The sequence below is a fragment of the Haliaeetus albicilla genome, chromosome 11, assembly GCF_947461875.1.
Source record: "Haliaeetus albicilla chromosome 11, bHalAlb1.1, whole genome shotgun sequence".
Lineage (NCBI taxonomy): Eukaryota > Metazoa > Chordata > Aves > Accipitriformes > Accipitridae > Haliaeetus > Haliaeetus albicilla.
Window position 1 is genome coordinate 6638887 of NC_091493.1, and position 12091 is coordinate 6650977.

Consider the following 12091-nt stretch of genomic DNA (forward strand, 5'->3'; position numbering starts at 1 on the left):
ATAATAAAAGGATTGGAATGTACAAATGATGCGCAGTGCAATTGCTCACCACCCGCCGATCGACACCCAGCTAGTCCCTGAGCAGCGATTCCTCCTGTCCCCACTCCCCCCAGTTCCTATACTGGATGTGACGTCTCATGATACGGAATACCCCTTTGGCCAGTTTGGGTCAGGTGCCCTGGCTGTGTCCTGGGCCAACTTCTTGTGTCCCTCCAGCTTTCTCGCTGTCTGGGCATGAGAAGCTGAAAAATCCTTGACTTTAGTCTAAACATCACTTAGCAACAACTGAAAACATCAGCGTTATCGACATTCTTCTCATACTGAACTCAAAACATAGCACTGCTACTAGGAAGACAATTAACTCTATGCCAGCTGAAGCCAGGACACTGCATCAATTAAAAAAAAAAAAGGCTAGCATTAGAAGTGATTGCATAAAAAAAAATCCAACAGTTCCCCAGGAAGCCATACTTTTTTTGGAGACTAAGCATCTTATTTTGAGTTTACTCCAAACTGAACATCTAATCAAAATAGGTAACACTACAGCATTTTCAAGTTGCCTTTAGCAGGGTAAGTTTCATTCAAGTCTAAATCCCCATCAGGCTCCATGGCAAAACCTCAGTTTAGCCATACTTCAAAGAGTTTAAAAAGTCTCTTCAAAATTCAGATCAGTTATTTCAGTTCTGGAATCACTGTAATAAATAATAGCAACTGGTTTGTTAATCATAATTCAGGTAATAAAATATCCACTGCATCCTGCTCAAAGCAGCATTTATTAAAGATAGTATCAAGATAAGTCAATGCATAATGAAGCTTTTCCTCCTACAAATATGTAAACAAGTTGACAGCAAGTTATCACTACAATATAAAAATTAAAGCTTACATTGCATTTGTTTTTAAAGCTACTAACTTCAGTCTCAATGTAGACAGTCTCTGGTCTGTAGCATTTAAAAATACAAGTTCTTGAAAAATGTTAAAGTATTGCCTTTGAACATACATATTTTTGTAGAAAAATACTTAAAAATACCAACTTCCCATTAATAAAAGCAACACCAAAGATAAAACACATCTTTTGCCATGAACAGCGTGTTAAATGCATCTAGCATTTACTTCACCATTCTGTGTAACCAAATTATCTTCTGGTCATTTTACAATTCATTATAGTTTGCAAAAAGTATCTTGGATAATATTCAGTTACTTTCACACAGCAAAACAGTTAGCATTAAGTAGCTAATATTGGCAATTACCTTGTAATCAGTCTGGCCTAAGCTTATTTGCAACTGAGGCCATCAATCCTCATCTCAAACTGGGTATTTTAACAGGTACAGTAGGCTCTTGCTAAGAAATCTATGTCAGTTCAGATATATTTTGGAAAGGCTTGAAACCTTTATATGATTCAACAAGAAATACATATTCTCTTTTAAAGCACCTTTAACCTCTACCTAAGTTTTTCTTTAACTATATTAGCAGTCCTGTTGGTGGCAGTCAGTCAATTCCCAGGAAATGCTTTGTTCATAAGATTATATAATTTGATATGAACCACATTTTACATTCCAAAACAAAAAAGAATGTTAAGTTAAATTTTGATTTTTGTTTAATATTTTTCCAATAAGTTTACTGGCAAGAGCTAGATGGATCACTTTTGCAGTTGCTAAGGCAAAAAAGTTTGAAAATTCCATGTACACAAAGTTTAAAAGATCATGGAATATTTCAAAACCAAACTAAATAAAATTCAAGAAGCAGAAAGAAATACGTATCATTGGGATGAAAGCTAATCATGCCATTGTGCTCTGCCAAACATCAGCTGACAATGAACAGCAAGGGAAAAAAAAATTGAGATAATACAGTGAACCAGTTTCAGGATGAATTCAGAGTAAAATTGAGCTGTCAAGAAAAGAATTTTACAGTAGGATATTAGACTGAAAAAAACAGCTAGGAAAACACTTCAAGTTTTATCACTTAAGACAGTATCTGAAAGAACACAAGTAGATTTATATGCAAACAGTAATGAATACGAGTAATATTGCCAGCTTTCCTAGTTCCATGCATAGTTCAGGAAAAAGAGAGTTTATTTAGCCTTTGTCACTACTTAATTAGCAAGTTAAGTCTGCCAGAAGTTACAACCTCAAGTACATAGCAACACATAGAGCAACTTACTGACCAGGAGTGTGGTAGAGCCTAAACTACTCAAATGATCTCTAGCCCTGGAAATGTGAAAAGAACACAAACCCTGAAACAGGATCTACATGAACCTGTAACAAGAACTGTAATTCTGAAAGAAGGGCTTATCCTGCTCCTTCATGCAGGATTCTGATTTATAAAAAGATGACAATTTTATTGCCATGCTTGCTGATAAAACAAACACGATAAGTTAAAGCAAGATGTGGCAGCAAGTGTTCAAGGAGGATGCTCAGTTGGAGAGCAAGAGAGATTCTACCCAAGGCCCACATTAGTCTGATTTTCAGAGGGGCACAATGCAAATACAAAAGCCTCAGCTTCCTCTAACATCTTACATACCTTAACACACAGACAGCCTTTCCCTGCATTCAGGGAAACAGATGAGAAGCACAAACATTTCTGGGGCACAAGTGATGAACCATGCCCCAGGGAGGCTGCCTTTCTGATCACTGCCTCCCCCACCCTGAGACAACAGCTCCTTATAAAAACTAGATCACAAGTTGCAGTTTTGGTTAGAGGATGGAGCTTTTGTACTATACTCATTCAGGAGAGAGCAGCCTTCCCGTCTTCTAGTACAAAACTGTGTCTTCGAGTAAAGTAATACAAGCCTTGGCCTTTTAATCACATATGGACTGTTGCAACTTCTTACTAAAGAATTTAACTTTCTCAGAGATGTTAAAAACACTGCACCAATCAGTATTGTTATATTTGACCAAGACTTTGCACTTGGCTTCCAAATGCCTACAACAGCAAGTGAGTAACGTGATGGCAATACAGACCAGCTGCATTTTTATCCATACAATTCAAACCCTGGCCCAAAATCTACAGAAGACTACTTCAAATACCAGTATACATTAACAGGCCATTAAGTGCCTACCAGCAGTGAACCTGCTATAGCTGTTAATATAAAGAAAAAGAACTGCAGTAGGCCCAAGCCTTAAGAATAGTTTTAAAAGTGCTGCAGTAGACTTGCAGATGACTGTCATACCTGGGGGAAGGTCTAAGGACTGGAGTCCAACATCCAAGGATAAGAGGGATCACACGCCATTTTCTCTTCAAGAAAAGTAAAAGCATCTCTCCCCATGCCAAGTAATAAAATACCATCTACAAAAAGTGGGTGTTTTCTCCCTGAATCCACAGTAGAGATATAGTCACACAGAAAACTAAAATCAGCCTAATTCTCAGAATTGCAGAAAATAGAACCAAAGGGGACCTCAAGAAGTCATTTTGACAAGTCCCTGCCTTGAATGACATTCCAAAATTAATCTCTGTGCAAACAGTTATGCCACAGGACTCTAGGTTATAAAATAGCTGACTAAATCAGCTAGACTTTTACAAAAAGCTATTTGTATGTAAATATTTTAGTAATGAGTTTAGCAATAAAAGAGTACTACACAGCCAATTTTGGAATGCACATACGATATGAAATATACATACATACATGTTCTTTATATATATATATATTCATTCTTAAAGCAATGCAGAGCAAAACCAAACCAGGGCTTGAATAATCTCTCATACATGCCTTCATGTCAGCATGATGGGCTGATCAGATCCCCAAGGTCTATCACTGGAATTGCTACAAGTTTTACTTACCACAATTTTAACCAAAAACTAACTTAAATCATGTTACATCTCTCTAGGTGAAGGAGGAAGAAAGACACAAACAAAACAATAACAACAAAAAAACCCCTCAGACAAAAAACCACAGAGCCTTGTAATACATAGAAAGGCACCTGATAATATTGTTAAGTGTTAGTAGCAATTATCTACAGCATCCTAAGTGTACTTAAGCAATCAAGTTAAAAAAATCATGAAATACAAGAATTGCTGGCATTCAAAAGGTAAGTCTAACCTACCTAAGAAGTCACTAAAATGACATGTGCAGCTGTAAATCAGTAAGAGTGTGCAAAACTACACAGTTTTGCATAAAGTGCTGAATGTACCCCCAGTTTGCACCTATTAGTATTACATAAGTTTGTTAAGCTTGGCAATATGATGCAAGAAGATGATCTTAAGGATGTACCATATCTACCTTGTCTTTCCTTTTCCTTCCCCACCATCATCCACTGTCCTTTAAACTGTACATTTTTAAATTACACAAAGGCCTTTTCAGGACTTGTAGTTCAGAAAATTATTTCAAGTATACCTATCTTTCCATGTAAACTTGGGGACACTATGGGTTCAATTTTCACAAGTTCCAAATACTTACAACTTCTGCTAATTCAATTGGAGTTGTATTTATTTCAGTCTGTTCAGTACCTCTGGAAAAAGGCTGTTTCCTGTTACTCATTTAACTCCCATTTAAGGAGTGTTGAAATTCATACTATAACTTGTCCAGATTTCAGTCTAAACAATATGCAGTTACAGAAAAGCAGAGTAATACTTTATCTGACCATTTAGGTTCATAAAACCAAGTCCTACCATATCTATTCATACATACTCATTATATGAATTATACACAGATCTTAAACACTTGATGCACTAGAATTCAAGTTATTATGATACAGCAGTTTGTCTTGCAAGCATTGTGCAATGCACTTAGAAGTATACAGCGGGTCTCTTCTTTACTCTGTATTTCAGTGATCCATACCGTATCTGAGGGGGGAAAAAAAATTACAATTTAACAAAGAATCGAGATTACTGCAGGCAGAAACATTATTTACCTTTCCACTAATCCAATCTAGTAAGCATCTTTAAATGTGCTTTGGACACTCCACAGTTTCAGTAAGAGAATATACCTGTGACTGAACAAGATACAGTTTCAACAGAATTGGGCAAGAAGGGTAAGTCTCAACTGTTTTCGCAGAATTACCCAAAACCTTTTATGAGATTCTGTAGAGATTTATCCTGAAGTATCTTTAAATTTTGTGACACATGCAAATATAAAGCACTTTGAATCCTACATAGCATCTTCTCTTTGTGGCTTACAAATAAAAAGCAGGCCATATGTTTATGGGAATTAAAAACTTCTGAATCTTCTTAAACATCTGCTGTTTAATGGATTAAAGTGCGCACAACCAAGACACAGAAATGCCAATGACAATACCACTATCTACACCCCTTTCCAGGTGAGCAGCTCCTGGAATTTGGGCTTGGTGGTGCCAGAATTAGCATTACAAGCACAAAGTCTATTTCATCTCCTCTCCCTTTTTCCTCACTTCGTTCATTTTATTCATGTATTTCCCTTAAACACCCCAAAGTACGAAAGCTCCAAGCCTATTATTGTTACATATAGTATTGATAACAACTACATTATCACATACTTCCTTCTCCATTTAGCATTCTACAACCCAGTTATTGTTGATAACCTCTCTAAGATTAAGAAAAAAAAATTCTGCAGTATTGTGGTGAATGAGGTGAAATCCAGTTGGCAGCCAGTCACAAGTGGTGTTCCTCAGGGCTCAGTGTTGGGGACAGTTCTGTTTAATATCTTTATTAATGACCTGGACAAAGGGGATCAAGTGCACCCTCAGCAAGTTTGCAGACAACACCAAGTTGGGAGGGAGGGTTGATCTGCTCAAGGGTAGGAAGGCTCTACAGAGGCATCTGCACAGGCTGGATCATTGGGATGAGGCCAATTGTATGAGGTTCAACAAGGCCAAGTGCCAGGTCCTGCACTTGGGTCACAGCAACCCGATGCAGTGCTACAGGCTTGGGGAAGAGTGGCTGGAAAGCTGCCCAGCAGAGAAAGACCTGGGGGTGCTGGTTGCCAGCGGCTGACTATGAGCCAGCAGTGTGCCCAGGTGGCCAAGGCGGCCAAGGGCATCCTGGCCTGTATCAGAAATAGAGTGGCCAGCAGGAGCAGGGAGGTGATCGTGCCCCTGTACTCAGCGCTGGTGAGGCCGCACCTCGAGTCCTGTGTTCAGTTTTGGGCCCCTCACTACAGGGAAGACATGGAGGTGCTGGAGCGTGTCCAGAGAAGGGCAACCAAGTTGGTGAGGGGCCTGGAGCGCAAGTCTTATGAGGAGCGGCTGAGGGAACTGGGGTTGTTTAGTCTGGAGAAGAGGAGGCTGAGGGGAGACCTTATCGCTCCCTGCAACTACCTGAAGGGGGGTTGTAGTGAGGTGGGTGCTGGTCTCTTCTGTCAGGTGGCTGGAGATAGGACAAGAGGAAATGGCCTCAAGTTGTGGCAAGGGAGATTTAGGTTAGATATTAGGAAAAGTTTTTTTACTGAGAAGGTTGTCAAACATTGGAATGGGCTGCCCAGGGAAGTGGTTGAGTCACCATCCCTGGAGGTATTTAAAAAGCGCATAGACAAGGCACTTCAGGACATGGTTTAGTGGGCATGGATGATGGCTGGACTCGATCTTAAAGGTCTTTTCCAACCTAAACGATTCTATGATTAAAAAATGCCAAGGTACATTGTTAAAACAAACTCAATATTTAATTAAGATTATACTTGCCTCTTTACGGCCTTTAATAGTTTTCACAGATTTCATGCTCTGAGTTCTTCGAAGGCCTCTCTGAGCAAACATTTCATCCTCTGAATGTGTCCCTTCCATCTCTTCATCTGTTTTATCATCTCCAGGATTTTTTTCCAGTGGAGTTTTGTAACCTTTAAAAAAACAGTTTTATGAAAATGTTTAATAAGAAGTAGCTGTAACTTTTAGGATTTTAAGAAAGCCATGAGTTTCATCTTTAACATACATCCTTTACTCTTTTAAATGATACAGTCAGTCTGCCAGATGTTTCAAAATACCGAAACATGTAGTCTGCCAGGAGCTTGTTACTCGTAATTCTGCCATTTGTAAGTAACAAGCCACTTTGTTCCATAGGTATGCAATGCAGTGACTCCTCAATTGTCAAAAATTAAACCATCAGTTCAATGCCACCATCTTCTGCTTTACACTGAACAGCAAAAACCTCAGTGGTCATCTTGAAAAGTACTTCAGGTTTTGGCCACAATCCCCATGGGAGGGGGGGGTTAGACGAGATGATCTTTAAAAGTGCCTTCCAACCCAAACCATTTCATGACTCTGTGATTCACAGTATCTTTCTTCATACTTGCATATCTCTCTGCACATTTAATACCAAAGTTCCTTTCAGATCAATACAACGTCGAAGTACTATTAAGTGGCGTTTACATCCTGCAAAAACAGGACCAAGGGTATTACCAAAGATTGTCACTAGAGGGCGCAAACTGCTTAAAAACACGTCCTGAAAAGATCCGCAGGGACCTAAAGCCCTGAATCCCCACCACAGACATATCATAAAGTCCCCAAATGTAGTCTGGTTCTTTCCCCCCACCAAGCTCTCCTTTTATAAGGCCATTCCAGAACCTACAAGCTGTAACACTCGGGGACACCTTTTAGACTCCAAACACAATTTTATGCACGATCAATGTACATTTCATCTTAAGCCAGTATTTTATTTGGGCTCAATTAGATCCTTTTCCTTTGGTCATTTTTTTTTCCCCAAATTAGAATAGTGCTTACGTACTCCACAGCTACTTAAGGCAGACTTGCCTCTTCTCCCATTCTAGAGGCAACATGTTTCTGCCTCCAATACAGTTTCAATTAATCTTTTTCAATATGGAAGATTTGAAACACAGCTGTTACTCATACAGTTTCTGACTAGGGATGTCTGCAGTGACACCAACACTTCCTCATCTCTATTTGTAACACCTCTTCTGATGCATCAAAATCGCATTTGCCTTTTTCACAGCAAGCATACTGGCAGCTCAGTCATTGTATGATCAATATCCTTCTACAACTAGGTCTTTTCAACTAATTTGCACAGGAACTCCCAAGCTCAGATCACAAAAAATAACAACATCCCACTAAGTGCAACGAAGTATTGCTATGTAGCATTCCTAACTATCTGTGGTTTGTTCTTTTCTTAAATCTAATGCCAAAGAAAGTTCGAAGAAAACAGGAGACGTGTACACTAGATTTGGGTCCAGAAGTAGAAACAATTACGTTAAACTAGCTCTAAGAAAGCATTTTGACATGTGAGATTCAATCTCACAATCAGTGGTTATTTACACAGTACAAACTGTACCTGAGTAATTTTTTTTTAAATGGAATTTTGAGCATTTTCAAGCTATTTCAGATAGATAACTAATGCTCTCCTACTGAGGAACAGCCCCTGCACAAGAACTGCAGTGACATCAACCCTAATGCAACTCCTGCTGAATCCATGGGCTTTCTCTCTGGTCAGTACCCCCTGTCTTTACACTGACCTGCACAGGATACCTTCTGGGCTCAATTAGCAATTCAGCTTAGGGCCATTCAGGTGGCCATTTATTCCTCAGAAACACCGATTCCTGGAATTCCTTGTACTCCACAAGCACCATCCCTCCCCAAAAATGGAGGGATGAGAAGAAATGACAGGCTTAGGTGAAAAGAACAGAAATAGACCAGAGCTATTTCTTTTGTGGCAAATAACTACTTCACATTGTAGCCTCACCATTTAAAAAGGTGCAATTGACAGCATTCCACTGAAACCTTCGTCAAGAATCATAGGCTCAAGAGCAAAGTGACAATAATAAATACTACTACTAATAACAATAATAATATCTCAGCAAAAACATATATTGGTCACCACACACTATCTTTTAAGTGTGGATGTGCATCAGTCCGTTACAGCAACTTAATGCCTGCATTACTCCTATCACCACAAGCAATTCTAAATTTTCAACTATTGTTACAGACCTACTGAATTCACTTCCATTAATTTTCTCTTCCTATTTATTGAGCTTCCATAAATTTTCATGTTTAAATTTTTGTATATTTGTCACAGAAACACCACTTAATCACTTTTTTTTTTAACCTCCAATTAAGCTTTACTTTGCCAATTAGCAACAAGAATTCCTTGCCAAAGATAGGAGTGAGTACAGTATGACTACACTGTTAGTGGCTCAGAGAATAAAATAATTCAGGGAGGATTTCTTAACTGTCATAATATAGCTTGCTTGAGTCAACTCTGTTCAAGTGTACTGGAATTCTTTGAGGCCTTTTCCATTTCTAAATGGGGTAAATGTATTTCTGCTTTCCCACTTCTGTCTTCAGTGAATTGTTCTTTTAGCTAGAAAAAAATACAATACTTACCTGAAGATTCACTTGCTGAGGCTCTGGTTTTCTTTTTTGCTTCTGGTAATGTCTGATAGGGTCTCTGTCCTACTGGCTCATCTCCTTGTATAGTAGTCAAATCATGCATACTGAAACTTCTCAGTTTCTCAGTTATCGCACCTTGACTCTGAAATACAACAACAGTGTATTTGAAAACAAAGCAGAGGTTTAACTTTGCTGTTCAAGTTGGGTTAAGATGTTTAAGCCCATGCTTCCTCGTTGCACTACAAAATTCACTGAACATAAGCATGCGGTAGATTAACATTTGCTTTAAGTATTGCTTTTACCCAAACTTAACTGTATATTGCTCCTAGACAAAAAAGTTACAGATAAGCTAGCAGTTTCATTACAAATGTCTCATTTCACTCCTTTAATCTGAGAAAAAAAAAAAAGGCTTTTGGGGTGAGGGGAAGTGTTTAAAAGAAAAAAACAACATCATAAATACTCAATTCACTTCAAACACAGTGTTTCCTCTAGCAGTGCTAGGTAGCATGACAGTGGATTTATCACTTCCATTTTAAAACATGTGGTTTAAAATAAAGATTTCTGCTATTTTATATTTTACCCTCCACAAATCTGAATACACCTAAGAAAGGAAAAAAGTGTTACAAATACCGGAGTTAATGTTACAGAGTGTAACTGAGAAACTGGCAGCACTACAAAAGCTCTAGTTGACAGAAACTTGAAGGCACAAACCAAAGAGGTCTTTGCCTGGATTACAGGCTAGCAGGTTCTCTTACTAACGTAGCTTTACTGATGTAATACCAACCCAAAATATAATGCTACATATAAGGAGAGTTGATCGCATTTGAACGTTAGTATTCCTTCTCTGATTGTCTTTACATCTTTTCTACATGGGACATATAGAAAGTTCCCCTTTGGAAAGAAGGGTCGTCAAGAAGCTCTTCCATGTTACATCAGATGATACCATTATTAAAACATTGAAGGTTAATTTACTGTATAAGCAACTAAAAGAACAAGCACATTACTGAAATGTCATGTTAAAATAACATTTAATTCTTCCCTCTCTGTCATGAGCCAAAAAAAAAAAAAAACAACCAACATTTCAGAGGAAGGTTGACAATGCTGTGCAGGTTGACAATGCTGTGCATGAATCCCACTTCAAGCAAAGGTTCAAGGCTTTGTTTCATTCTTACAAATGAAGCTTTTAAATACAATTCCTCATTTGAGCATTATGTTAGCTAGCAGTAGCAGAAATCTGGGTACAATTCCACACACCTTTCTCTGCAACAGCACAAGACAGTTCTTGCACCACTGGCCACAGCCATTTGTTCCCACTCTCATGGCAACAACTGTTTGCAGATGGTAGACCAGCACACTAAATTATTCCATGTTAAAAATAGCCCTGTAAAGTGAAGAGACAGTAGAGCGATACTCCTTAAGCTTGCACAGCTACCCAGGCAAGGGAGGAGGCAGGGCGGGGGGGGGGGGGGGGAAGAGTGGCTGAAACCTAATATTAATTTTCTAATGACTAGTCATTAGTACAGCATGCAAAACTAAGCATGCTACACAGGCAAGAACCACCTATTTTAATTTTTACACCACCATTCATAGATTGCCATTAAATAACAAAGAAAGGGTTTCTTATGGGAGAAGTAGAAGTAGGATGACTGACAGTTGTCAAGAACACAATTACGGCTTGCCTTTGAGTTAAAATGCACTACGGACACTGTACAGTCTGTACAGTACTACCGCAGAAATTCTGAAGTTAATTATATTCCCTAAAAAGGCTGATTTAAGGTAGGTCTGTCCTGCCTTAAGGCAGGAATCCTGCCTTTCCACTACTCCACTTCTTGGATTGAAAAGTATTCGCACAGTAAACCAAATCAGGAACGAGCTATGCCTGAGAACTCAGAGTCAGCTGCTAGGACACCAGAGAAAAGAAGAGAACTGGAGAGACAGGACTGCTTCTTTTGACAAGTAACAGCTTACAGTATCTGATACAACACATAAGACTGGTGATCAGTCTGTGTCCATTGCTTGAAGAGATGAAACTGGACTCAGGTCTCAATCACTGAACACTGATGAATGCATAAAATGGACCCAGCTGATTCTCAGTAGAACCTACATAAATTTAGTACAACTCAACGCACCAAGTGTGGACAGAATCAACTACAAAACAGTGACAGAAGCTGGATTTGGCCATAAGCAAAAGTATAGAGAGACACGCTTGCTTAACAGTTGCACAGCAAATTCATTCATCATGTGATATACTACAGAAAGACATTTGAAAATTGTACAAGATAATGTAATTAAGATTATAAAAACTAACATGCTAAGAAGAATTCACGTTACAAGCCTGTATTTCCCATTCCACTGTAGATACAGAGAACGAGATCCAAGCTGGGAATGTTCAACCTTATTTTTCACTGCAGCTTTTGGATACTGAATTTTGTTTTTCAAAAGGGGAAAAAAGTCAACTATATGACATAAAATAACATTGTGCCCTTAACCAAACAGCACACTTGATGAGGCTAGAGCTCCTGTGGAGCACTGCGTCATTCAGGGAGGACATAACAGATTCATAGAACAGGCCCTTCATTCCGAAACTACTTGCCAAGATGGAAAGTTTTACTCAAGTTACAAACAGCAAATACTAAGAAGTTTGAAAGGATACATATACAAATAAGAGATGCAGCACATATGCCTGCAAGTCATAGTAGGAACAAGGGCTGCATAACCACTGCTGTACTGCACAGTCATGGTCACACATCCTGTTAACCCTATGCAGGTACTCCCTACAGTCCCCCTAGTCTCCTGCCTGAATGCAGCCTTCAACCCACCCCTAGGAAGATCCAGTCCTTCCAAAATCAAGATTGATT

General features: G+C 38.8%; 1 protein-coding gene across 2 annotated transcripts in view; it reads right to left on the reverse strand.

Annotated features, from left to right (window-relative positions):
- Positions 1 to 751: 751 nt before the first annotated feature.
- The window catches only part of REEP3 (receptor accessory protein 3), a 43874-nt gene continuing 32534 nt past the window's right edge, over positions 752 to 12091 (reverse strand). For both annotated transcript variants that reach the window (XM_069795962.1, XM_069795963.1), the window contains exons 6-8: positions 9228 to 9375; positions 6582 to 6733; positions 752 to 4773 (exon numbers count right to left, since the gene is read on the reverse strand). In XM_069795962.1, the coding sequence (XP_069652063.1) occupies positions 4717 to 4773; positions 6582 to 6733; positions 9228 to 9375 (357 nt within the window). In that variant the 3' untranslated portion in view covers positions 752 to 4716. The remainder of the gene's footprint in view (positions 4774 to 6581; positions 6734 to 9227; positions 9376 to 12091) is intronic.